The 24,230-nt window shown below is 43.3% G+C and overlaps 1 protein-coding gene across 1 annotated transcript; it reads right to left on the bottom strand.

Moving 5' to 3' along the window:
• Nucleotides 1–11,210: 11,210 nt before the first annotated feature.
• On the bottom strand, nt 11,211–19,759 carry GIMAP6 (GTPase, IMAP family member 6). The gene is made up of 3 exons (XM_014787645.2): nt 19,447–19,759; nt 16,322–16,406; nt 11,211–13,864 (listed from the first exon to the last, which is right to left on the bottom strand). The coding sequence occupies exons 2-3, from the start codon at nt 16,404–16,406 to the stop codon at nt 13,071–13,073; spliced, it is 879 nt and encodes a 292-aa protein (XP_014643131.2). The 5' UTR covers nt 19,447–19,759; the 3' UTR covers nt 11,211–13,070.
• Nucleotides 19,760–24,230: the final 4,471 nt, after the last annotated feature.

The raw sequence follows: 24,230 nt of genomic DNA on the forward strand, positions 1-24,230 counted from the left end.
TATTTGTGCAAAATTGGAATGTTTTTTTGTTTTTTTTGTTTTTTTAATACCACTTCTCTACTACTTCTTCTAAGAACACAGGGATGGATTTCACTTTTTGGTAAAAGCTCAAGATGTTTTGGGAGCTGGTTTTGGTCTACTCTCAAGACATCTCTCCTCCTTTTCCCAGGAAGATTTGAGCCACCTTCTCAACCCCTCTGCCAGGTGAAGACCACATTCTCCTTGGGTTCATTCATTATGTGCTGATAGAAATTATGTGTAACCAAGGTTTCTGAGATCGTGGTGGTTTGCCTGGTGCAAAAATTCCCTTTAATATTTGGACAAGAGTTGAAGTCCCTATCCCTTTGCTGCTTTTCTACAGTGTCCTCCTCACCTAATAATTTCTGGGATTTCCCAAATCACATGTTCTAGCAACATGTCCTAGTGGGCATATGTGACTTACGCCAACTTAATCCTCCATCTTGAAATTGGCTTCTCCTTGCCCCAAGTGATTTGCCCAAAATAGGACATAAACCTCTCCCTTATTTCCCCAAAACACAAACGAGTTTAAACTGCACACTTAAGAAAAGTTAGCAAAGGCTCAAGGGTAAGAAAAGCACCACATACAGATGCTCACAATTCCTTTAGAAATAGTCACTCCAAGGGAGACAGATTTGGTTTCACTCTGCAGAATGTGGGTGCATTTTTGTCAATAGTTTTCATCATTGGAGTTTTAGCCAAAATTCTGAGATATAAATCTAACATCCTATTGTATTAGAATCTTCTGTAAGCAAATATATAACCAAAGAGCCACAGATGCCCCCCAAGAAAAAGTAAACACAGGTTTAATCTGAAAAATAATTCTTTAACTGCAGTGGTTCTTTTCTGTGTCAATGCATTCAATTATTCTTACCCTTGCATTCAGGTTAATGCTGTAGATGAGGCAAAAAAAAAAATTCTTCTCTTGAGAATCAGAAAGGTGAAGAGAAGCCCATGTAAAATACCCTGAGAACAGTGTTGTCCATTTGTCTCCCAGAACAGAAGGTCCTTGGTATATATCATGCATTGCAATTAATATAATAGGAGAATGAGGCCTCTAACATGTTCCCTTCTCTCAAGAGTTCTGGGAGTCTATACCTATTCATCCATTCATTAACGTTCATCGATTTTGCACTTCATGGTAGATTTTATACCAGACACTGAGAATCTAGAGATAAGTAAAACCAAGTCTCTTTTGAGACTGTCTTCATTCACTTAGCAAAATGACTTTGAGAATCATCCAAGTTGTGGGTATTAATAGCTTGTTCTCTTTTATTGCTGAGTAGTATTCCATCTTAGGGGCATACCACGGTTTATTACTTCTTCTTTACTTATTCTTATGCCCCTAATTGATTTCTCCTGTCTAATTGCATTGGCTAAGTCCTCCATTATAATGTTGAATAACAGTGAATGGGCATGCTTGCTTTGTCCCTGGATATGCTTTCAGTGTTTCCCAGTTAAGTAAGTGAGATACTGGACTACAGTAGTATATAAGATGTATCTGTGTGCATATGTGTGTGTGTATACAATCATATTAAGCAAGTATCCCCAATCGCTATTTTCTTGAGTGTTTCTACCATGGATGACTATTGAATTTTGTCAAAGCCTTTTTTAAAATCATCTATGGGAATAAACTTATGATTCTTTTTCCTTAAATCTATTCACGGGGTGAATGATATTAATTGATTTCCAAATATTGAACCAATTTTTCATTTCTGTTTTAAATTTCACTTGGTAATAATGTATCACATGCTTAATGTGGTGTTGGAATCTATCTGCTGATATTTTACTTAGTATTTTTGTATTGATATTCATGAAAGATATTGGTCTATAGTTTTATCTTTTTGTACTGTCTTTATCAGGCTTAGATATCAATGTTATATTTGTTTTGAAAAAGCAATAAGGAAATTCCCCTTCATTTCAATGCACTGGAACTATCTGCACTTTGAAGGTCTGGAAGAATTTTCAAACAAAACAATCTGGCCCTGGTGCTTAGTTTGTGTTGTGATTTCTTAATACCTTTCTCTATTTCTTCCACGTAAATTGGTCTACTGAAATTTTCTTTCTCTAGTGGAAACCATTTTGGTAATCTGTATTTCCCTAGGAAATTATCTATTTCATCTAGGTTTTCAAATTTATTTTCAAAGAGGTTTTAAATTTTTTAAATTTCTCCTATTTCAATGGTTATTTCCTCTTGTCATTTTGAAATTTTTATTTGTGCTCTTTTCTCTTTTTTTCTTGAACAAGTTAATTAATAGTTTATTTTAATTTTTTTCCAATAAACCAGGGTTATGATTTATTAAGTCTAATGCTTTTTATCCTCTACTACACTAATATTTGTTTTCCACATTTGTGTCTTCTTTTGGTTTACTTTATTGTACTTTTTCTAGTTTTTTTGAAGTGAAAATTTAATTTATTTTCATTGAAAAAGTCTTTGGTGCAATGCATTTTCCTCTGATCATTTCTTTAAATGAATTCTATAGCTTCTGGTATTTAGTGTTTTCATTATTAAGACTTTTAAGAAATTCTAAAGTCTCAGTTTGTATTTTTCTTTTCAACAAGAGTTGTTTAGTAGAAGGTATTTTATTTTCTAGATGGAAGGACCATTTTTCAAAAGTAATTTCTAGTTTTATTGCATTGTGATCAGAAAGTGTTGTTTATATATTTCTGCTTTATAGAACTCGCTGATGTTTGCTAATGTTTATCAATATATGATCAATTTTTGTGAATATTCCATGTGCATTTGCAAAAAGATCTATTCTCTATTATTATTGCAAATAGAGTGTATTCTCTATATACCTGAGATCTACTTTCTTCATTATGTTGTTTAATTCTTCTATCTCCTTTCTTATTTTTTGTCTACTTGATTGGACTTGTGCTGATAACAGTGCATTAAAATCTCCTATTACTACGGCATTTTAATCCACATCTCCTTGCATTTCCTGTAGTTTTTGCTTCATAAACATGGTTGCTGTGTTATGTAGTGCACTCATTTTGTTAAGCATTATATCTCTGATACAGGATTTACAAGAGAGCGTAATGAGACAGAGACCTTTTAACTCTACTTTTAATTCCTCTTGAGGTAATAGTTGCCTTTGTAGGAAAATGCTTTGAACAAGCTTGTGGAAATGTGTCCCCTGAGGCTATAAGTCAAGTGCCTCTGGTGGAACAATTTGGAATTCACTGGAAACAGCCTACACAGCAAAAATCAAACATATACTACATTTAGGGCATAGAGAGAGAATGCAAATTTTTAATTTGTCTATAATTTTATAATTTTTCCTAGCTCCCATCCATTACTACTAGGGAACAAATATAACTAAATGTTTACTCTTGTTTAAACCAGTCCAATCTGACCTGTTAAGGAGCCCCTTTAGATGGTGTTTAGTTCCTCTATTTAGGTGACTTAGAGAGCCAACCCCTCACAGTCCTGTTTCTCTCCTTCAGTGAGGGATGTGTGCCTCATGTGACATAGTGGCTTGTGGAGAAGGATGGGGTCCCCAGGCCTCAGCCCCTGTCTCCTCTACTTGTTGAGTGATGTCCCTTGTCTATCAAGTCTCTGAAGTCCTGCTGGCCCCCAACAAGAAAGTCCACAAGCTCGTGTGACCCAGAGCTAATTTCTCAATCCAAGCAGTGCCCTTTGGGGTGCTCCCTGGCTGACTTCACCACAACTTGGCTGCTGCTGGTCCAAAATTCCCTGTGGCTGGTCTGGCACCACCTCTCATTCAGTCCTGGAATATCAGCCAGAGAGTGTGTTTGGCTGCATGTCGGAGAAACTTCACTAAAGTGGGTAACAAACAAGGGATTAAATTTTGATATAACAAGGAGATTACGGGTGGCAAGTCCAGAGCTGATGTAACTGTCCAAAGAACTTGATTTTTTTTCTCCCTACCTGCTCCACCATTCTTTGCAAGTAACTTTGTTCTCAAAATGGCAAGATGGCTGCTTCACTTTCAGCCTCATGTCTGAATTGCAGGCAGAAAGAAGACAGAAACAATAAGGAAGACAGAATGGCACTTACAATACAAAAGCAAAGCCAACCAGAAATCCCCACAGGACTTCTGCTTATATCTCTTGGTCGTACAGTTACCACAGCTGCAAGAAACACTGTGCAATTTAGTATTTCACATGGGCGCGTTGCTTTTGTTAGTGAGGAAGAAGGGGCGAATGGCTAGTAAGCAGATGCCCAGCAGCGTGTGCCACATGCAGTGTGGGTGAGTGTGCTCCACTCCTCGCTCAGCAGTGACCTCACTGTCACTCCCGTGGGAAATTCCTTTGACTGTCTCCCAACCAAATGTTCATATAATTCTCAACTCTGGTCATTTTATCCATGAACCAAGGAAAGGACAAGAAAATAAAACCTCAGAGCTTGAGTCTGGTTCCCAAAATAACAGCGAGGCTTATAACAGACCAAACAACCTAGGTAAACTTTGGATAAACGATTAAGAATCAAATACTAAAAAGCCCAGGAAAGCAAGGAAAACTAGATAGAAAGTGAAAGTGTTTTGATCCTGGGAGCAAGGACTGCATAGGGTAACATCCATGCTTAAAAGGCTTTTTCCCTGAGGGCACTCCCCAGACTACAGCTCAAGGAGTAACTAGAATTCAATTATCTAATAGACTTATTGTTTTCTGAACCTGGAGAGACAATATTTGGGACACACATCTGATTGCTTTATTCTTCTGCCTTCCTCTCTGTTTCCTTTCCCCTGTAAGACAAGGGAGTGTCCCTGTCTGTTAATATCTGGACTTCTACTGTATGAAATGTTATTGCCTAGTGACTAAACCAGGCCTTGTTATGTAAATTGGAGACGTGCTAGAATACAGACAATCCATTCTAAAGAAAATACCAAGGCTTACAAGGCTGTCATCTTTTGACGAATATCTATCAATATTCTTTTAATATTAGAAGCTGATTATTCAGGTTTTTCTCTGTATTTTGTGAAGCATTAGCATACACCAGAGCTACCTGGAAGGCTTGTTAAAATACCATGTTTCTGATTCAGTGGGCGTGGGCTGTAGACTGAAAATCTTCACTCCTAACAAATTCCCAGGCAATGCTGATGCTACTGGTCCAGCACCATCCTTTGAGAGTCACTGCACTGGAGCAAATATCCTGTGTTTGAAAGTCACTTCAATAATGTTCAAGGCATTTCCCCCATTCCAAATGTTACCAGCTGGAGCTACGGCTCCAAAGACCCTTCTCCCCTCCAGGATTCTGAAGGAACAGTATACACACAAAGAACTGAATCAAATAAGGCAAAATACCGTATTTCTATGAAAAGTCAGGGTCTCCCTAGTAAAGATGAAGTGGAGACCATAGTAGGGACCAGAGGCCAAAGTCACATGTCTTCATCTTTCTCCCTGAATAGAAGAGAGCTAGTTGCATGTAATGGGGCCACCTGACAACCAGAAAGTCACCGTCTGAGAAGGTGAAACCAAGAGTAAGACTTAGCTGGACCTGCCAGAAGGAGAACTTCTTTGGTCAGCCTGTAGAGTGAAACAAGGAACCGAAAGTGCAGGTCATATCTGGTCACAACTGGCCAAAAGGGAGAGAGTGCAGTCTGTTTCCTGTTTCCTGGGTTTTGCTTTTTTTTTTTTTTTTTTTGACCATAAAGCCAGGCGCCCTTCTGTTTCTTGTTGTTTTTTTTTTTTTTTCTTTCCATTGGCTATCATTTTATTTTTTTTTTATTTTTTTTTTATTTTTTTTTTTATTTTTTGTTTATTGCAGTAACATTGGTTTATAACATTGTAAAAATTTCAGGTGTACATCATTGTACTTCTATTTCTGCATGGACCACATCATGTTCACCACCAAAATACTAATTACAACCCATCACCACACACATGCACCGAATTATCCCTTTCACCCTCCTCCCTCGCCCCCTCCCCTCTGGCAACCACCAATCCAATCTCTGTCCCTATGTATCCGTCCATTGTTGTCACTATCTACTACTTAATGAAGGAAATCATACGGTATTTGACCTTCTCCCTCTGACTTATTTCACTTTGCATTATACCCTCAATGTCCATCCATGTTGTCACAAATGGCTGGATTTCGTCGTTTCTTATGGCTGAGTAGTATTCCATTGTGTATATATACCACAGCTTCTTGCAGCCTTATTCACGATAGCCAAGACTTGGAAGCAACCTAAGTGCCCATCAAGGGACGAATGTTTCTTGTTTTTGAAAAGTAAAAATAATAGTGGGAAGTGGTCTAATGGATGTCAGTTCTCCTAACATCCTCACATCCTGAAACAGATCAACCCCTCTGCCTTTCATGAGAGGGAGAGGATTTATGAGGTGGCACTCCAGAGTTCCTCCCTCCTGGGTGCTGAAGGGATGAGCACATCTTCCTTCTAAGCCAGAGGGATGACAGTCAACCTGGTGTAGTAATGCTGAGTGAGGGCTGCCCGTGCGACCCCTCCCTGTGACTTTCAAAATCTCCAATAAAGATGCTAAAGCCTACAGAATGCTTAGTATATGTTGTTATTGTGGAAATCAGCAAAAGAATTGAATTTCAAGTCTATATGAAATGAATTGAGCCAAGTTTCACCAAATCTCCAAGGGGTAGGGTGAAAAAATACTTAGTGAGAGCCTCATGTATGCCAGGAACTCTGTACACAATGGTGAACAAGGAAGAGTTCACTGGCACCCACTACTGTGGCAGTATGTGTTACTACACTGAGACAACAAGTAATTAAAATACAAGATAATAAATCAGTACTTTGTTCCAGGCATACTCAGCATCAAATAGTTGTAACTCCTATCTGATGTCTTGGATGAGATAGGAAACATTTCTATAAGAAAGTCAGATATAAGGTGAATCCTTACATGTGAACTATTCAACTGCGCTGAACCCTCTCTTCTAAACATGGCACCATTGATTGTCCCTCTATGTTGTCTGTATCACAGAAAAGGAGCCTGGAATGATATTCCTAACCATCCGTTTCCAGATAGGTCCGAGTTATGGTCTACCAATGAGAGGTGCTCCTGCGATATTTGGAAGGTGGACGAGGAGTACCACTGTCTGGCAGCTATTGCAAGTAGACTGCAGTGCTGTTTCACAGCTGACGGCACCTGAAAACCACACAGTTCAGCACACCAGTTAGTTTCCCAGACCCTGGCATTCTCAGCCCTCCCAGGCTTGGGCAAGCCTCTCATTCCCTAGGTTAAAAGTACATCCTAGGTTAATACCTAGATTGGCTTCAGTTTTCCTAATTAAGTACTCTATAACTGGAAGGAGATGAAATGGTTCTGGAATCAATCAAGGCAAAATAAAGGCAGGATCCAGAAGTGGAAACGAGCATGGTCCCGTTATTCTGGGGCACAGAGTATGAGAGTGAGACTGGGGTCTTATGCAGGGCTTCCATTATCAGGGATTTGTGCCAACTTTCTACTACAATTCTCATCTGACAGTTTTAAATGAATTAAAAATATCTATACCACTAATTTGATTGTTTTGCCCTAAGTTTACAACATCTCTTCATAGCTTCGGGAATACTTTAAGAGATGCTCGAAGTATTATTTGGGCAGTGTCTTATAACACACTCCCCATATGGCTCTAAAGAAAAATATTTGCAAATTTTCACATTTTAAATCAATTGGTATTTGATGTTATTACAAAGGTCTTGTCTTCTATGGTCAACTGTTTGGCTCCTTAATGGAAGATCTTTCACGTTTTATATGCTGTAAAGTGTTTCATCTTAAAATTTTCCAACAAAACTTTCCATAACCAAAGTAATGATTTCTTTTACCATCTCTCCAACTAAAAGTGTTTTGCATTTTTGCACAATAGTCCGAGCTGTTTTATACCTGGCCCCAGTTACAAGCTCAGATCCTGTTTATAACGGTCTAGAACTTTGTTGTTGGACATTTAAGTCTGGCTCCATTTACCAGTTTCGTCAATTCTGTTTTTGATTGTTGAGAGGAAATGTTTGATAAAACTCCCTGTGTATTTGCTGAAAATGTCTCTAACATTTTTTTTTGGTTTTGCTGCACTGCAGCAAACTGCGATTGCAATTCGTCCTGGATTTTGTGACGTATCTTCTTCCAGTCTCATTTTCTCTTCCCTGTTCTAGTCATCGTACATGCTCAGTCATCTCCGGTCATTCTGCCTCAGTATCACGCTTTCATTTCAAAGTTAAAACTTTGTCCATACTTATTTTTAAACTAAAAATTGAGTATATTATAAATAAAATAATAATCATCATTTAAATTTAATTACCAAATACAATGCTGATAGGTGTCACTGTAGTTCATGCTGTCTACATAAAGTATTCAAATAAAAGTATTATGTGAGTGTGTAAAAAAGAGTATTCAAACAGAATCAATCTGCTGACTTTGACTAGATCAATGATATGTTTAGAAACAATGCATGGGACTTACATTTGCATTACAATACAGTAATAATATCTGATCAACAGGTAGAGTGTGGTGTATTTCTACCAAAACAACAAAGCTGTGGTTCATGGTAAAATATTTTACACTGCTTCAGTTTCCTAATTTAAGTTAAAACTAATTATAATTAAATAAAATTTAAAATTCAGTTTCTCAGGTTCAGCAGCCACATTTCAAGGGCTCAATAACCACATGTGGCTAGGGGCCAGCATATTGGATACCACAATTTCTAGAAAATACTCAATATTTGGAAATTAAATACACACTTCTAAATAACCCATGAGTAAAAACAGATATCACAAAGAATATAGAAAATATTTTAAACCGAATGACAATGAAAACAGAATATACAAAAAATTGTCTGATGTAGATAAACATCCATAGAGGGAAATTTTATAGCTTTCTACCTTTATGTTAGAAAAGAAATATTATTTAATTAAATTGTTATTTTTAAATTAATTAGTTAATTTTTTAATTGAGATACAGTTGACATACAATATCCTATTAGTTTCAGGTGTACATCATAGTGATTAGATATTTGAATACAATACAAAATTATCACTGTGTAAGTCTAGTTAGGAGAATTTTAATGGTATACAGGATACTGTAGACACTGTGTTGTAGAGACTCTGGGTATTATTACCTTCTTCTGAAGAATATTGTTTGTTCTGGCAGGCACTTAAATTACTGGCAGTTCGCTTTGACCTTGGGAAGGCTTAGTTTTAGATGTCCTTAGCAGGTGACTACTCCAGTTTTGCTCCTCCTTTAGGACAAATCCCTTAGTAGTTTTTACTCCTAAAGTCTGACTCTTTGGGTATTTCAGTGGCATACAGGGCAGATTGGAACCTCAAATGCTGTCTTTGCTGCTGTGGGCAGTTGCTGACGTCTCTGACCAGCTCTCTCAGTCTTCCAGGGAATTTTTCCCCTGGACTCTGGAGACTGCAGTTCACGGATCCAAAGATTTGAAGGGAGTTTACATGCAGAATTTCTAATGCCCCCTGCCCACCCTGTGGCTCTTCTTTTTGGGAGTTCCCCATCAATTTCTGCCTGCTGCCCTTGCCCCCGAGCTCTGTCCTCTCACTCTCGGATCACTGTGACTTTCTGCTTGAGCGCTGCCGCTGTATCAGCGGGACGGTAAGTGCTCTCAGGGGGAAGCCACACAAATGTGGCAGCAGGGTGTGATCCCCTCATCCTACAGGGCAAGTCCCTGTGGGGTCCGCCTGTATTTGATCACTTCCCGGTGCCCTCAAATAGTTGTTTTAAAATTATGAGTATTTTATATTTTCTACCTAGTTTATCAATCTTATTACAGGACGATTGAGAGCTGAAACCTTCCTGACACTTTTTTTTATTTTAATTTTTTGTTTATTACAGTAACATTGGTTTATAACATTGTAAAAATTTCAGGTGTACATCATTATACTTCTATTTCTGCATAGATTACATCATGTTCACCACCCAAATACTAATTACGACCCATCACCACACACATGTGCCGAATTATCCCTTCCTGACACTTTTAACAGCTCCTTTGACCCACAAGGAGGAAAAACCGTGTACTCACGGGGCTCCTCAGATTATCCAAATCCCGGTTTTTCATGCTTTGCTCCAGCGTAGATATTTTTCAAAAATACCAAATTCTAAAGTTCACTATTTTCATAGCCTTGGGCAAGACAGCTCTCTCTCCTCAGCCCGCCACCACCCCCACTCACACCACTTCTTTCTTTCTAGGACACAGACCATGGAGTTTCCAGAACATACCCACACATGCCTTCCCCATTCTCTGAGGCCAAGGCAGTGATAGCAGTGGAGCAAATCTACCCCTCCTCCTGAAACGATGTGGGAGGCATCTTCCCTGATTTTTAGTAATCAAGGAGAGAAAAACCCGTATTTGATATAACTAAAAACAACTCCTTTAGAATTTTTAATGAATGACATGTTTTGAGTGACTTTAGACATTTAGACATTTAGAGTCAGTGATGGGCATCATTTGGTCGAATGCTTGTATCTTCTATTATGAAACTGTTTAAGCTAACAAAGTTAAAACAATAACACCTAAATTAAAGAAATTTATCTTCTTATCCTAATGGAAATGCAAACGATTTTAGCTTTTACTTCAATAGCTGTGAAGTTGCAAGTCTGCTCTCTTAGAAACAAGACGGCCTTGATTCACTTATCACTGAAGTATTTACCAATTCTCTCTTCTTTTTAGATTTTTAATGTAACTTTTTTTCTTGGATAAATTTGACATGTAACATTGTGTAAATTCAAGGTGAACAGCATATTACTTTGATATATTTATATATTGTAATATGGTTGTCATTGTAATGATATTTATCACATTACATATTTACAGTACAATATTACTGTCTATTTTCATTATGCTGTACATTAGATCTCTATGGCTTATTTAATAGTTGTTACAAATTTGTATCCTCTAAACACCGTCAATCTTATCCCCAATCTTATCCCCCATACCCCAGTCCCTGGTAACCACTATTTTACTTTCTGGTTGTTTTTTTCTTTTTTACCATTTTTTAGATTCCAGTGTAAGTGATATCATACAGTACTTGTCTTTCTCCATCTGACTTATCTCTCTTCAAGTCTCCCAAATTTAAGACATAAATGTAAGACAATTCCAACTGAATACCCATAGAATTATTTTTTGAAAGTTAAACAAGTGCTTTTAACTCTCATACAGAAGAATAAATGCCTGAGAATAACAAATGAAATATAAAAATGTAGACTGAGGAGGAAGTCAGCTCACTGTATTATAATCAAAGACACTGTGATGGAATCAATATTTTATTCATACAGGAGTAGAAAAGTAGAGACAGGAACAGAATTGAAAATCCTGACACAGATCTTAGGGAGTATGAAAATTTAATAAATGACAAAATTGTGTTTCAGTTCAGTGGGAAATGGATCACTTATTTAATAAATGGTTCCGGCACAAGGACTATCTTAAGCATACAACAAAATCAGTCCCTGTTCTGCCTTGAGACACTTTTCTGAATCTTTTAGCAAAAGAAATGCTCAGGGTTTCTTAGGAGTCCACCATGTCTGGGGAAGACGGGTGCCATGGCCTCAGACTGGGAGAGTGCAGGTCCCTGGGGTCCGATTGCAGAGAATCTCCAACCAGCAGATGAGCATTCAGACAGACCTGAGGCTGTGTCCTCTGATTTCTGATTGTCCTCCAGCACTGTCACCCCCACCTCCACTTCCCACCCCTCCCAGGGGAAGGTAGCTGCAGACCCTATGCCACGTAGCTTGAAGAAAGGAAAAGAGGAGTGTTAGCGGGAGACATTTTCCCCCCATTTTCTCCTATTCTGTTTCCATCAGTTGATCAGACTCCCCAGGAGCATCTTGAACCTCAACAAAGCTGAGGTGTATCTGAGGTACATCAGTCTCCTTATGCAGTTAGATGGCACCTACGAGACACCAGAGCCAGGACAACATCCTGCTCTCTTCTCCTATCCCGTGTCGCTTCTTATGAACCATGTTAATAGGAGCAGCCCTCCAGAAAGACACCCACGGCTGCAGAGTTCTCCCCACCAACCTAGCGGGCTGCTCCCTACAATGTTTAAGTCATTCAACTGCTTCCTTGGCAGGTTCCCTTTCTTCTCTGCCTCCTTTCATTCCACCCCCCTAAATTCCTTGCTGGAGAACCCATTTACACACCCAGACACCCACCCCATCCATGCTTTGTCCCCACTATCAAGGGAGAAGGGAAGGGGTTGGAGGTAAGGCTGAGGCAAGTTTGAAAATCACCTGTTTTTTGACACCAGAAGGCAGATCTCATGAGGGGAAGTAACAGGTGTGTAACCTCCCTCAGCTAAGTCTCCGGCAGGGAGGTGCTCCTCCTCTGCCCCAGCCCGCTGGGCACCTCCGGGGGCCTCCACATCCTGTAGTCATGTTTCAGGTCCCCCTTCTTGACCAGGTCTGACTTCTTGGATACTCCTGCCCCACTTTGCTCATCATTCCCACCAGGAAGTTCCCCTAGGGCTCATTTGTTACGATTCGATGGCCTCCTCAAGAGTGACTAAAAGGGCCGCTCCTTCTGCCCCTTCCCTGTTTCTACTCACTTTCCCCTCCCCAGCCCAGCATCTGTCTCTCCCCACATGTCACAGAGCCATTGCTATGTTCTGACCCACCACACACAGCACATGCCTTCAAAGTCATGCCTGCCCCTTTTACAGGCAAGGACACAGTCCAAGAGATGTGAAGTCACCTGGTTGATGTCCACACTGATTTGCTACATCAACATTTAATGAGTGACTCCAGTAACCTGGACGCTGTGGGGGTGACATGGAAGAAGGAGGCACAGGCCTGCCCTCGGGAAGCTTTGGTTCTATTGGGGTAAAGACAAGTACCTCAAGAAACGTGATGCCAATGAGATGTGAGGTTCCACATGAGAAGAGCATGCTGGAGGGGAACAGAGCATGTTCTGGAAGATGTGATGCTGGACCTGGGATGTGAACTGGGAACTCTGGACCCCACGCACCTCTCACCACACCAGACACTGACCTGGAGGCTGGGATGACCAGTGGCCCATGGGGATGAAGAAAGCAAGTGATGGGCTAGAAGCTGGACACAGGGGCTGAGGGAGGCTCACAGGAAACAGCTGTCCCTCGCCGAAGGCCAGGATATGCTCAAATGGGTGCTCTCTTCAGGAGATGTTTGTGAGTTTCCTCAGACTCCTTCTGGATGTGGCGCAGTTCCTCCATCCAGGACTCCTCACTGAGCACTTCCTCAGAGCCCTGTCCCTTGATTATTTGCCTTTCCTGCACTTCTTTGAGCAGAATGTGTTGCTGGGAGTATTGGTAAGCCTTGTTGCTATAGTAACGGCCTTCATTTTCCCACAGGACTCCTTCGATTTCCTCCATGAGCTCCTTCAGCTGGGCCTCCTGCTCTGCCCCCTCTGCCCTGTTGTTGAAGCCACAGTGGCGTCGCCCACACATCACATCCAGCTGGGCAAGGTACTGGTTGTTGGTCTCTCGCACATACTCTTCCAGGGAGCCACCATCCAGGTCTTCCTTCCGAGTGAACACCAGGATGGTGTAGGCCAGGATGTCCACTCCGAAGACCTCCTGGAGGCGCCTGACTACCTCCTGATCCTCTTCTGTGAACCGGCCCAGCTGTGTCACCAGGAGCACTGCGTGAGGCCCCGGGGAGGAGAAGGCAATGGCTCCACAGACGCCCTGAGCTGCCACTTCTGGTGGGGCCCAAGAGGACAAAATGTCAGGGGTGTCGATCACCTCAAGCTCCTTCCCAGCCCATCCTCGGCTCCCTCTCTGGAAGGCCTTGGTCACCGGGCTAGCACTGAGTTTAGACTCAAACACTTTCCTGCCAAGGATGCTGTTTCCTGTTGCACTTTTCCCACTTCCGGTTTTCCCCACCAGGATGAGCCTCAGTCTCTTTGGGGTCAGGTCATTCTCCCTCAGACCTAGGAGCATTGAGAGAAAGCAGAGGGGTTAGCATGAGAGCCCATGCCCCCTATTTTGCCTCATCAGAGGCCACGCAGCAGGGAATGCTACTTGACCTCAGGGGAAGATTGTCCTGGGTGGGCTAGGAGAGACAAAGACCCACATTTGCACCTGAGACCTGCCCCAGGCTCACACGATTTTTTAACGTTTTTTATTGTGGTAAAATATACATAACTTAAAATTTACCATCGTACAGCTGTACAAGGTGTACAATTCAGTGGCATTAAGTACATTCACATTGTTCTGTAATCATCACCACTACGCATATCAAAAATGTTTTCATCATCCCAAACTAAAGCCTTGTACCTGTTAAACAATAAATCTCCATTCCTCCCTCCTCCTAACACCTGGTGACCACCATTCTACTTTCTCTCTCTACGAATTTGACTATTCTAGGTACCTCTTTTAAGTGGAATCATCCAATATTTGCCCTTTTGCGTCTGGCTTATTTCACTTAGCATAGTATTTTCAAGGTTCATCCATGTGTAGCATGTGCCAGAATTTCCTTCCTCTTTAAGGCTGAAAATACTCCATTGTATGTACATATCACACTTTGTTTATTCATATATATATGGACATTAGGTTGTTTCCACCTTTGGGCTATTGTGAATAACGCTGCTATGGACATTAGTGTACAGATATCTGTTTGAGACCGTGCTTTCAATTCTTTGCAGTATATACCTAGAAATGGAATTGCTGGATAATATGGTAGAATACTGCATTGTACTGTTTGGCTTTTGAAACTTCCTCTCAGGGTCACCTATTCTCACCATATGGGAATCATCCCCTCATGAATATGGGACCCTGAGCTTCCCCAGGTATCCCTGATTGAAGATCCTTCTCAGTAAGAGGGGTAAGAATAGAAGCACGCAGCCTCTGAGTCTACATCTTCTCCCCAAAGTGACTGACCACATCACCCTCTTCAGCTATTCCAACAGGGAATGTTGGGAGTGTGGGGCCTTTTCAGCCAGACCCCGGCTCCACAGCACAGAGGCACACTGGGGTCACATTCTTAGGCTACATCCTTGAAGTTTGGGCTGGACATTCTCACCCAGCAGAATATCAGAACCATCAGCTGAGGAAAGACTTGGAGATGCCAACCTAACCTTGAGAAACCCAATGTCAAGATTTTTAGATACAACTGGGGCTGGAGGACAGGAAGGGAACTGCCTTCTCCCGGCCTTGCGCCTCCCAGGACCCAGATCACATGGACAAGAGCCAAAGAAGAGCTGGTTTCCAAGCCTGTTCCACATTGAAGACATCGACATGTCTCACTGACAGAGCCCTAAGCCTCCTGCAAGCAGGCTCAGCACCATCTTCTTCTGAATCTCCTTAGCAACAACATGTTTTTCACTGCCTGCCACTCTTGGCTGGCTGACCCCCAATCAATTCTGACTGGATGACATTGGCTCCCCTCAGCTTTCCCCAGGCGGCTTGAAAGGAATTTGAGTGAATGGGTGGGAGTTCTTCAGAAGCCCGGAAGGTGGACTGTTCATCCCTGCCCATAGCCAACACAAAGCTGGATGAAGTCTGTGTTTCCCGTCTGGGCAAGCCTGGAGCCAGGGCACGCCACTGGACTTCACAGCCAAATACATGACTTGAGCTCTGGAGAGGATTTGTAAAGTAATATTTAACCCTGATTGCTGCAAGAAGGGGTAAATCAGGTGTCAGCACTCTCATTGGTAATATTCGTATGCGGTTTATTAATATGGCTCTCTCCCAAAGGCTCAGGCTGTTGAAGTTCACATAGAGAAAATCACTGGGGTTAAAATACGTGATGAATCACAAATAAATTCTTCCAGCCAGGAAAGTGGATGGATTTCTGGCATTCCTAAATCCTATCTCCCCAGGCTAGGTGATGAAGTGGAGCCCATGAACGTTAAGTGCCTGACCCTGACGCAGTAGATTTGAGGGAAGAGAACCCCTTGTGCAGGTGGATCCCGGGTCTGAGGCAGGAGCTGGGCAGGTCCTGCTTGTTCCCATGCTGCTTTGCAGCCTGTTAACCTTGAGAGCTCCCTCATCTGAACCAGCCAACCGCCCACACAGGGGTCTGTGGGCCTCCAAGCCTCAGGCCAAGGTGAGTCATTTTGTCACACCCACGGCCCGCATGTCCTTCCTGAGGAGGAAAGCCCAGGATGTGCAGACCCTTTTCCATGGGACTGGCATGGAGAGTCAGTAAAGAGGGCGACTGGTGCTCTCTCTCGCCTCCTCTCGTCCACTGTGCCTGCCACAGGCCTTTTCCCCCTTATTTGGCTGCAGTAAAGAAAGGCCCCACCCCAAAGGCCCTCTGATGGTGGCCCGGGTGGGCAAATCTCTGACTGGGTTGAACTCCCTTTGTCTCTCCAGGCCCTACACCTGCACATCAGAGTCGCCTGTCCCCCTCTCTCAAGTGCGCTTCCACTAGAAAGTAGTTTTACCTTGTGACACAGCTTCTCTAGCATCCTGGAACAGCACTCCTGTGGGATTCTCCTGCAGAATCTGTTTGTCTTCTTCTTCCTCCATCTAGAGAAAATAATAATATGTCTTACTGACTTTTTTTATAAGTTTTGTTTGTTTGTTTGTTTGTTTGTTTTGTGAGGAAGAGCAGCCCTGAGCTACCATCCATGCCAATCCTCCTCTTTTTCCTGAGGAAGACCAGCTCTGAGCTAACATCTATTGCCAATCGTCCTCCTTTTTTTCCCCCTTTTCTCCCCAAAGCCCCAGTAGATGGTTGTATGTCATAGTTGCACATCCCTCTAGTTGCTGTATGTGGGATGTGGCCTCAGCATGGTCGGACAAGCAGTGCGTCAGTGCGTGCCAGGGATCCAAACCCGGGCCGCCAGTAGCGGAGCACGCACACTTAACCGCTAACCCACCGGGCCTGCCCCCCTTACTGATTTTTTAACCAAGTTTCAAGAGGCACGTGACTTTGCCTTTCTCTTGCCAGAAGGAGGTTTTTTGCATCGGTTTGAGGTGTAGTGGACTGAGTGAGGAGAGGGAGGAAGGGTCTGAGACACTGTCTACCTCCTTTAGGGACCCTACTTTCTTCTCTCTCCCTCTCTCTCCCTGCACTGTGGTCTCCTTCGTGAGTTTAAGAGAATCACGGAGAAAGGAGCAGCCAGCCCGCAGCCTGAGGAGTGGATGGCATTCGGATAGACAGAGGGTCCTGGAGCGGCTCTGTGAGGAGGAGAAAGGAGCAGAGACGCAGAAGCAGGTCTGATACTAGGCCTGAGCTGTGGGAAGGTCTGTGTGGCCAGAGTGAGCTGGAGGGCATGCGCAGGAAGTTGTGGTGAGGAGCTGGCTCTGGGGTCTCGGGGCCAGAAAGAGCGGTCCCGGCTTGATCTGTGGCGAAGGCTTGGCACTGGGGATGGCCCAGGGCTGAGAGGTGGGTGGCCTCTCAGCTGTGGTGAGGAAGACGCCAGCCACGGCACAGGGATCTTCACCGTGCGGGGCAGGGTCCTGCTGGGGGCCAGGAGACCTCGGTGCTCATCTCTACGGCCACCAATTTAGGATGGTCACACTGCTTGGGTCTCAGGGTCCCCATAAGTGTGAATGCTGGGCCTGAACTAGGTGTCCCTGTGCTCTCTTTCCCTATAAGATTCCAACAGATTTTATGACATTTTCTAGAGAAACTCCTAGTCCTCTTTACAAAGTCGAGCCATGTCACCCCAGCCAGGAACTCCTGCCATCCTTCTGATGAGAGAGCGATGTATCCTTGCTCCAATCCGCACCACCTCACAGACTAAGAAGGTTCCCTATTTCAGGAGCCCGCCATGTTACATCTGCTTGATATTCTCTGTGGGGGTGGGGAGGAAACAACGTGGCCCATGACTGGTTTTCTAGAACATGTAGGACACTCTGGACATTCACAGTCAGAGGAACGTCTCCAGTGAAGGCTCTGGTGTGTGGGGAAACCTAACTACTGGGGGCCTTGGTAGACACAGTCTTCCCATCGCCCCACACCTTTGGAAGGTTCCTGTACTCTGTTAACCGCAACCCCTTCCATCCTCTCCAGATCCCAGGAGCGTCCGGTGGGAGGCCAGCGTGGCTATTGCTGTACGATTGTTGGCTTTATTCAGTAACGTCAGCTCTAGAGTGCTAGACCGAGAATGGACACTGTCCAGTAAGGTTTGGTGACTTTCCAGGAAGAGAGAGTGACCAGCTTCCCCCACACCTGGTCAGCAACACTCTAGGGAGGACACAGTATTTTACCTATCAAGGGGCTTCTGGAACAAGGAGGTTAGTGCCCCCGTCTCTAAAAACTGTAGACCCCTCAATCTGTTTGTCCTCAGCTTCCTTACGTCCTTGGTGGAAACCGAGGCAGCGCTTCACCAATGAGATCTCATTCCTCCTTTGGAGAGCAGGGACGGCCTCACTGAAGAGAACGGCAGCGCCAGGACTATGGGGAGGCACCTGGAGCAAACTCTACACACCTGCACTCGGCCCTCGCACCACCAGAGAGTGAGTGTGACCCTGGTACCTCACTGCCTCACCCTGGATCCTGCCCCGAGCAGCCTCACACGTTTGCCACACTTCTAGTTTTTGTCTCCAGCCGAGAAAACGGAGCAGACTCCAGCATCCTTGTCATGTTTCTCAGAAGAAAGAGAAACTCATGGAAGGGTCTTGCCCAAGATTAAGCAGCGAGATCAAGAGAGGGCACAGAAGGTACAAGGTTCTCCTGACTTCTTAGTCACAGCTCTTTCTATTATACCACAAACACACAAACACAACACACAGAAACACAGAACACAACACACATATACACTCACAGACACAACACACACATATACATACATACACAACATATGCGGTCACACACAAACACGACACACACAACACACACACCATTCACACACAAACACACAAACATACATATATAACACATGCATACACAAAACATACAGGCACAATACACACATACACTCATAACCACAACAACACAACAGACACACATACACTCACAAACACAACACACACACATACATGCACAGCACATGCATACACACAAATATACATACACAACACACACATACACACAAACATAAACACATACATTCACAAACACACACACTCAATACATACATACCAAAAACACAACACACATACATATACAAAAACACACACACATACACTCCCAAACACAATATACACACAAACACATACATTCACAAAAACACACATACACTCACATACATACAAATATACCACACACAAAATACACAAACGCACATAAAAACAACACACACACACACATACATACACAACACAAGCATACACACAAACATAACACACACAAACATACATATACAACACACAAACATAACACACAAACAAACACAAATACACAACACCCATACACATACACAAACACACCTACACACAAACATAACACACATAGAAACATACACAAAACATGAATACACAACACACACATACACAAACCACACACACACATACACTCCCAACACAATATACCCACAAACTCACATATACACACAAACACACACACACAAAATACATATACACAACACACACACGCACTCACGCACACACTTGCACTTACCACTCTGCAGGCCGAGGGGCGAGAGGAACGGCCGTGTTTCTCGTCTCCCGGGGCCAAGAGCTCTTGTGAATTCTTTGTCTCTGCGTTTGGGGCCCACACACTGTAGGCTTTTGGGGACCATGAAGGGAGGAAGGAGAGGACAGTGTCCAAGGCACCTTAAAGTAGAGACGACATTGCCTACATGTTTCAGCAAACGTGGTCTGAAAGCTCAGCTCCAGAACCGCCCTTGAAAGGGCAGCTGCCCCTGGGAGACAGGAAACAGGAAGCGGGTAGGAACTCCCGGGGCCAGGCCCTCCTGAGTCAGAAAACCAAGCTGTGTGCACTTTGTCCGCAGTGCAGCCGCGGCAGTATAAACAGGAAAGACGAGAACGCGAGTGTTATTTTTATCCTGAACGAGGATGACTAGAGCTCAGAGGCTTAACAAGCAGTAGATCCTTCAGAAAACTTGGTGCAAGGGAGTGATTTTTTGCTGATCCTCCCCTGTTCTGAGAATTGCCCGCTCCCTGCAGATACCCTAGGCCTTCACTAGGGCGACAAACGTTCGTGGTCTCTCTTCTTCTCCTAACTCCTTCCTTTAAGTATTTTCTCTCAGGACGAGGTCTGACACTCACTCTCTCTAAGGCTTAAATCACTGAAAAGAGTTTGAATCCTTCTATCTCCTAGAAGGTTTGCAGTCTGAGAGAGGGCAAATGCAAAAGAATAAATCTATGTAGTATTGTAAGAGGATTACGATGTAGGATTATAGAGAGCAACATTATGGGGGAGGCAGTATTTTAGAGACAGGCTATGGGAGAAAAAAACCTCAGCATCCTCAAAAACACGTTTTCTAGGACTTTAGCAAAAGATCTGCCCACCCTAATTAAAAGGAGGCCATTGAAGGAAGAAATTGAGCACATGTGAGCATAGGTGATGATAGTCTTAAAATGTTAAGAGTCATTCAACAATCCCACTCGCTCTGCCAGTCACTCTAGTTTCCTCTTGTTCTGTTCTAGCTGATCTCCGTGGATAATTTACTACAATTTTTACATAGTGTGTCTATCTTCTAATGTTCTGCTTTAAATTATTCTGTAAGAGCCTTGACATGGCTAATTCTTAGAAATCGTGTGTTGATCTTCACCATTCCTTCTGCTGCCTAAGTAATTAGAACACCATTACTCCATCCATGAGGAAATAAAGGATCTATTTTGAATTCTGACAGCAGCCATTTTCTGTGCGCTGAACCTGGAGAGCTGCCCAGACCTGCAGCAGACTGCAAGAGATCAGCTTAGTGCCAAACCACTGAGATTCCAGAAGTGTTTGTTACCACAGCATAACCTGACCTAACCTGGCTGATACAGGATGTAAATCTGAATTTGTTCTTTCTGCTGACTCTCACTTTTGGTGATTTCTTTTCAGGAGGAATTTTCACAGTCTTTGATTGTGAACTCAAATATGGAAATCCTAAGGACTGAAATAAAGGCGGTTTTACTCCAGAGAGGCTTTGTGTATATTTTTATTGGGAACTGAGAAGGGGGTGTTGGTGCTACTGAACTGAGACCACACTAGCCCCCTTGTGGCGTCTCTGGCTTGACCCAGAAGCCCCCTAATCTATAGTTCACTTTACAACTGAGTCAAAATGCAGGCTTCAAAAAGTAGGGCTGATACCTTTGTTTGCCCTCAGAGCAACCAACCTCCCCTTTGAGTTGAGAGCTCACAGCTCCCATTTCAGTTTAAGTTTTTGTTGTTGTTCCTTCTTTTGGTTTTGCCCACACAGTGTTAAACCTCACTTCCTGCAAGCCATATACAGTCGTGCACTGCATAACAATGTTTCAGACAATGATGGACCGCATATACCCTGGTGGTCCCATAAGATTATAATGGAGCTGAACATTTCTGAAAAGAGGGACACCTCCTCAAGAAAAGCCTCAGGCAGGTCCTTCAGGAGGTATTCCTGAAGGAGGCATTGTTATCACAGGAGATGACAGCTCTGTGAGTGTTATTGCCCCTGAAGACCTTCCAGGGGGACGAGGTGTGGAGCCGGAAGACAGTGAGACTGATGACCCTGACTTCCAGTTCTCTAAGCTTCATTCATGGCAAGTGCCCTATACAGGCATACCATTTTTTATCTTTTATACTGTATTTTTACTGTACTTTTTCTATGTTTAGATACACAAATACTTACCATTGTGTTGCAGTTGCCTACAGTATTCAGTAAAGTAACATGCTTACAGGTTTGTAGCCTGGGAGCAATAGGCTAGACCATCTAGGTTTGTGTAAGTACACTCTGATGTTCTCACAATGATGAAATCACCTAATGACACATTTCTCAGGACATATCCTCGTTGTTAAGCGGTACATGACAGTAATACAGTCTGTGGTTTTGTAGAGTGAGGGCCTCTCTGTGCTAATCTCGTAAACATGGTTTACCTATAGAGTAATTCACAATCCCTCTCTTGTTTTGTTTCTTAAACCACATCCTTTGACCAGAATCCTGTCACATTGTTACCAGTGCACTGGGTTCTTGTTGTCCCCCAGGATAGAAATCAAGAGAGACAACAAATGGGATCAGAAAAGTAAAGATTGATTAGCTTGCGCACAGGGGAGGCACAAGGCAGCCGGTGCAGAAAGGAAAGCGGCTGGCGACCGGCTCCTTAGCGAGCCGGACGGTGGGGCTTCTTCTCACGCCAAGGCTGGGAGGAGCCTCTGTCATGGCAGGTAGAGGCGGGGTTTTCCTTGCGCTTGCGCTGTTGTTGGACGTGCCACCACACGCGTTGCATGCTAGCTCTGCACCCCCGGGTGTGGTTTTTCCTATGGTAATAGAGCTAGGGTCACCTTCCATGGACTCCTGGGTGCTAGGGCGCGTGCGTGAGCCCGGGAGAGTCCGGAGGCTGCGGAATGTGGATCTCGGTGCCCTCTGTCTGATTCTCCTAGCTTGCCGATTGGTTAGGGCCTTGTCTTGTTAGGCCGGGGCCCTCTCAGGCCGGTTCCTGTCTCGACGTGGCCCCAAAGTAACTGCTAGGAAGCTGGGATGTCGGGCACACTGTCCACCCTGAGACGTGAGAAGCAAAACGTTAGTCGCAGTTACAAAGAAAGAGCTCAATGAAACATGGTTTCTGAAAAGAATGAGGATTGTAAAATAATAGCTAACATTCGGATAACAGTTACACCAGGCACTGTTTTCAGTGCTGTACGTCCGTTAACTCATGTAACCCTCACGGCAATCCTCGGAGGAGGAAACTATTGGAGCTTCAATGTTTACAGATGGAAAGACTGAGGCACAGAGAGGTGAAGCTTCTTGTCCAAAGTACACAGCAGGAACCTCCAAGCTGAGGTTTGGACTCGGGCAGTCTGGCTCCAATCCAGGCTCTTAAGCACTAATACAATCAGATGATCCCACCGCAAGTGTCGTGGGGTCCAGACAGACTAGATAAAACAGAAACAAGCGACACCCCTCCTGATAGAATATTGCCGCGGTCCCAAGTCTCTGACGTCACAGATGGAGTCCCTCCTCCCCCAACACATATGCTCTTTATCCAAACACTAGTAAAACGTGACTAAGGATGAGGTGGGGTTTGGAATTTGAGATGCTGTAAAAATCCTTAATTCTTAAATGTTTTATGTGACCTGGGCTAGCATCTCTTGTATAAACTTCATTATCTGCTTCTCACATAATTTACTACTCACGTGTGAACATGCCCTGACTAGTCAGCTGCTCCAGGAGGCCGAGGATTGGCACGAAACAGACCTCCCCCAGCGACCTGCATCTGGTGTGCTGGGTACTTGTGTGTGTCAACTTGGCTGGGCTTTGGTGCCCAGTTGTTTGCTCAAATACCAGTCTACATGGTGCTGTGAAGGTGTCACAGCTAGATCTTAGGTTAGCATGAGGGAAGCCATTTTAGGGAAAAGAGGCAATATTCTAACTGTGGTCCTGACTCACTAGTCTCTGAGAATGCACTCTAGCCTGCACATAGCCCATATAATTAAGCACCTCTCACTTTTGCAAAATACATGATCTGCGAGTTCTATGACTGTTGCTCATGTGTATCTCCCAGCTGTGATAAGGATAACTTTGTTCTCTGAGTTCCCCAGGAACATGATGACCTCCAGAAAGAAAAACTCTGCATTGGTACCTGTCACGAATGACAGAAGAAAGAGAAAATGAGGGGCCTTGAAGTTCATCACACCAGATGATCGACATCCCTAACCCCCTCCTTCTCTGCCCATTTCTCCTATATAACTGCGTCAAGATTCTGTATGACTTTAAGATGGTTCTTTAGGACACTAGTCTGCCATCTTCTGATTATGCTAGCTAATGGTGTAAATTTTCCTTTCTCAATCGACTCGTTTGCAATTGATTGACACTGGCTTGCGGCAGACAGAATGAGCCCCTTCGTGCTCGGTTACAAAAGTATTTGTTTATTTATCCAGCTTAATTTAAGTATAATTAACAAATAAAATTGTAATATATTTAAAGTGATTTGATATATGTACACATTGTGAGATGATTCCTACAATCAAGTTAACACATCCATCACCAAACAGAGCTACCTTTTTTTTTTTCTTTTTGGTGAGAACATTTAGGACCTACTCTCATAGCAAATTTCAAGTATACAGCACAATATTATTGACTACAGTCACCATGCTGTACATGAGATCCTCAGAACTTATTCATCTTATAACTGAAAGTTTGTACCCTTTTACCAACCTCTCCCTATTTCCCCCATCCCCCAGCCTCTTGCAACCACCATTCCACTCTCCCTTTCTATGAGTTCCACTTTTTTTTTTAAAGATTCCACATATAACTG

Source organism: Ceratotherium simum, chromosome 1 (assembly GCF_057802395.1).
Source record: "Ceratotherium simum simum isolate JZ-2026a chromosome 1, ASM5780239v1, whole genome shotgun sequence".
Lineage (NCBI taxonomy): Eukaryota > Metazoa > Chordata > Mammalia > Perissodactyla > Rhinocerotidae > Ceratotherium > Ceratotherium simum.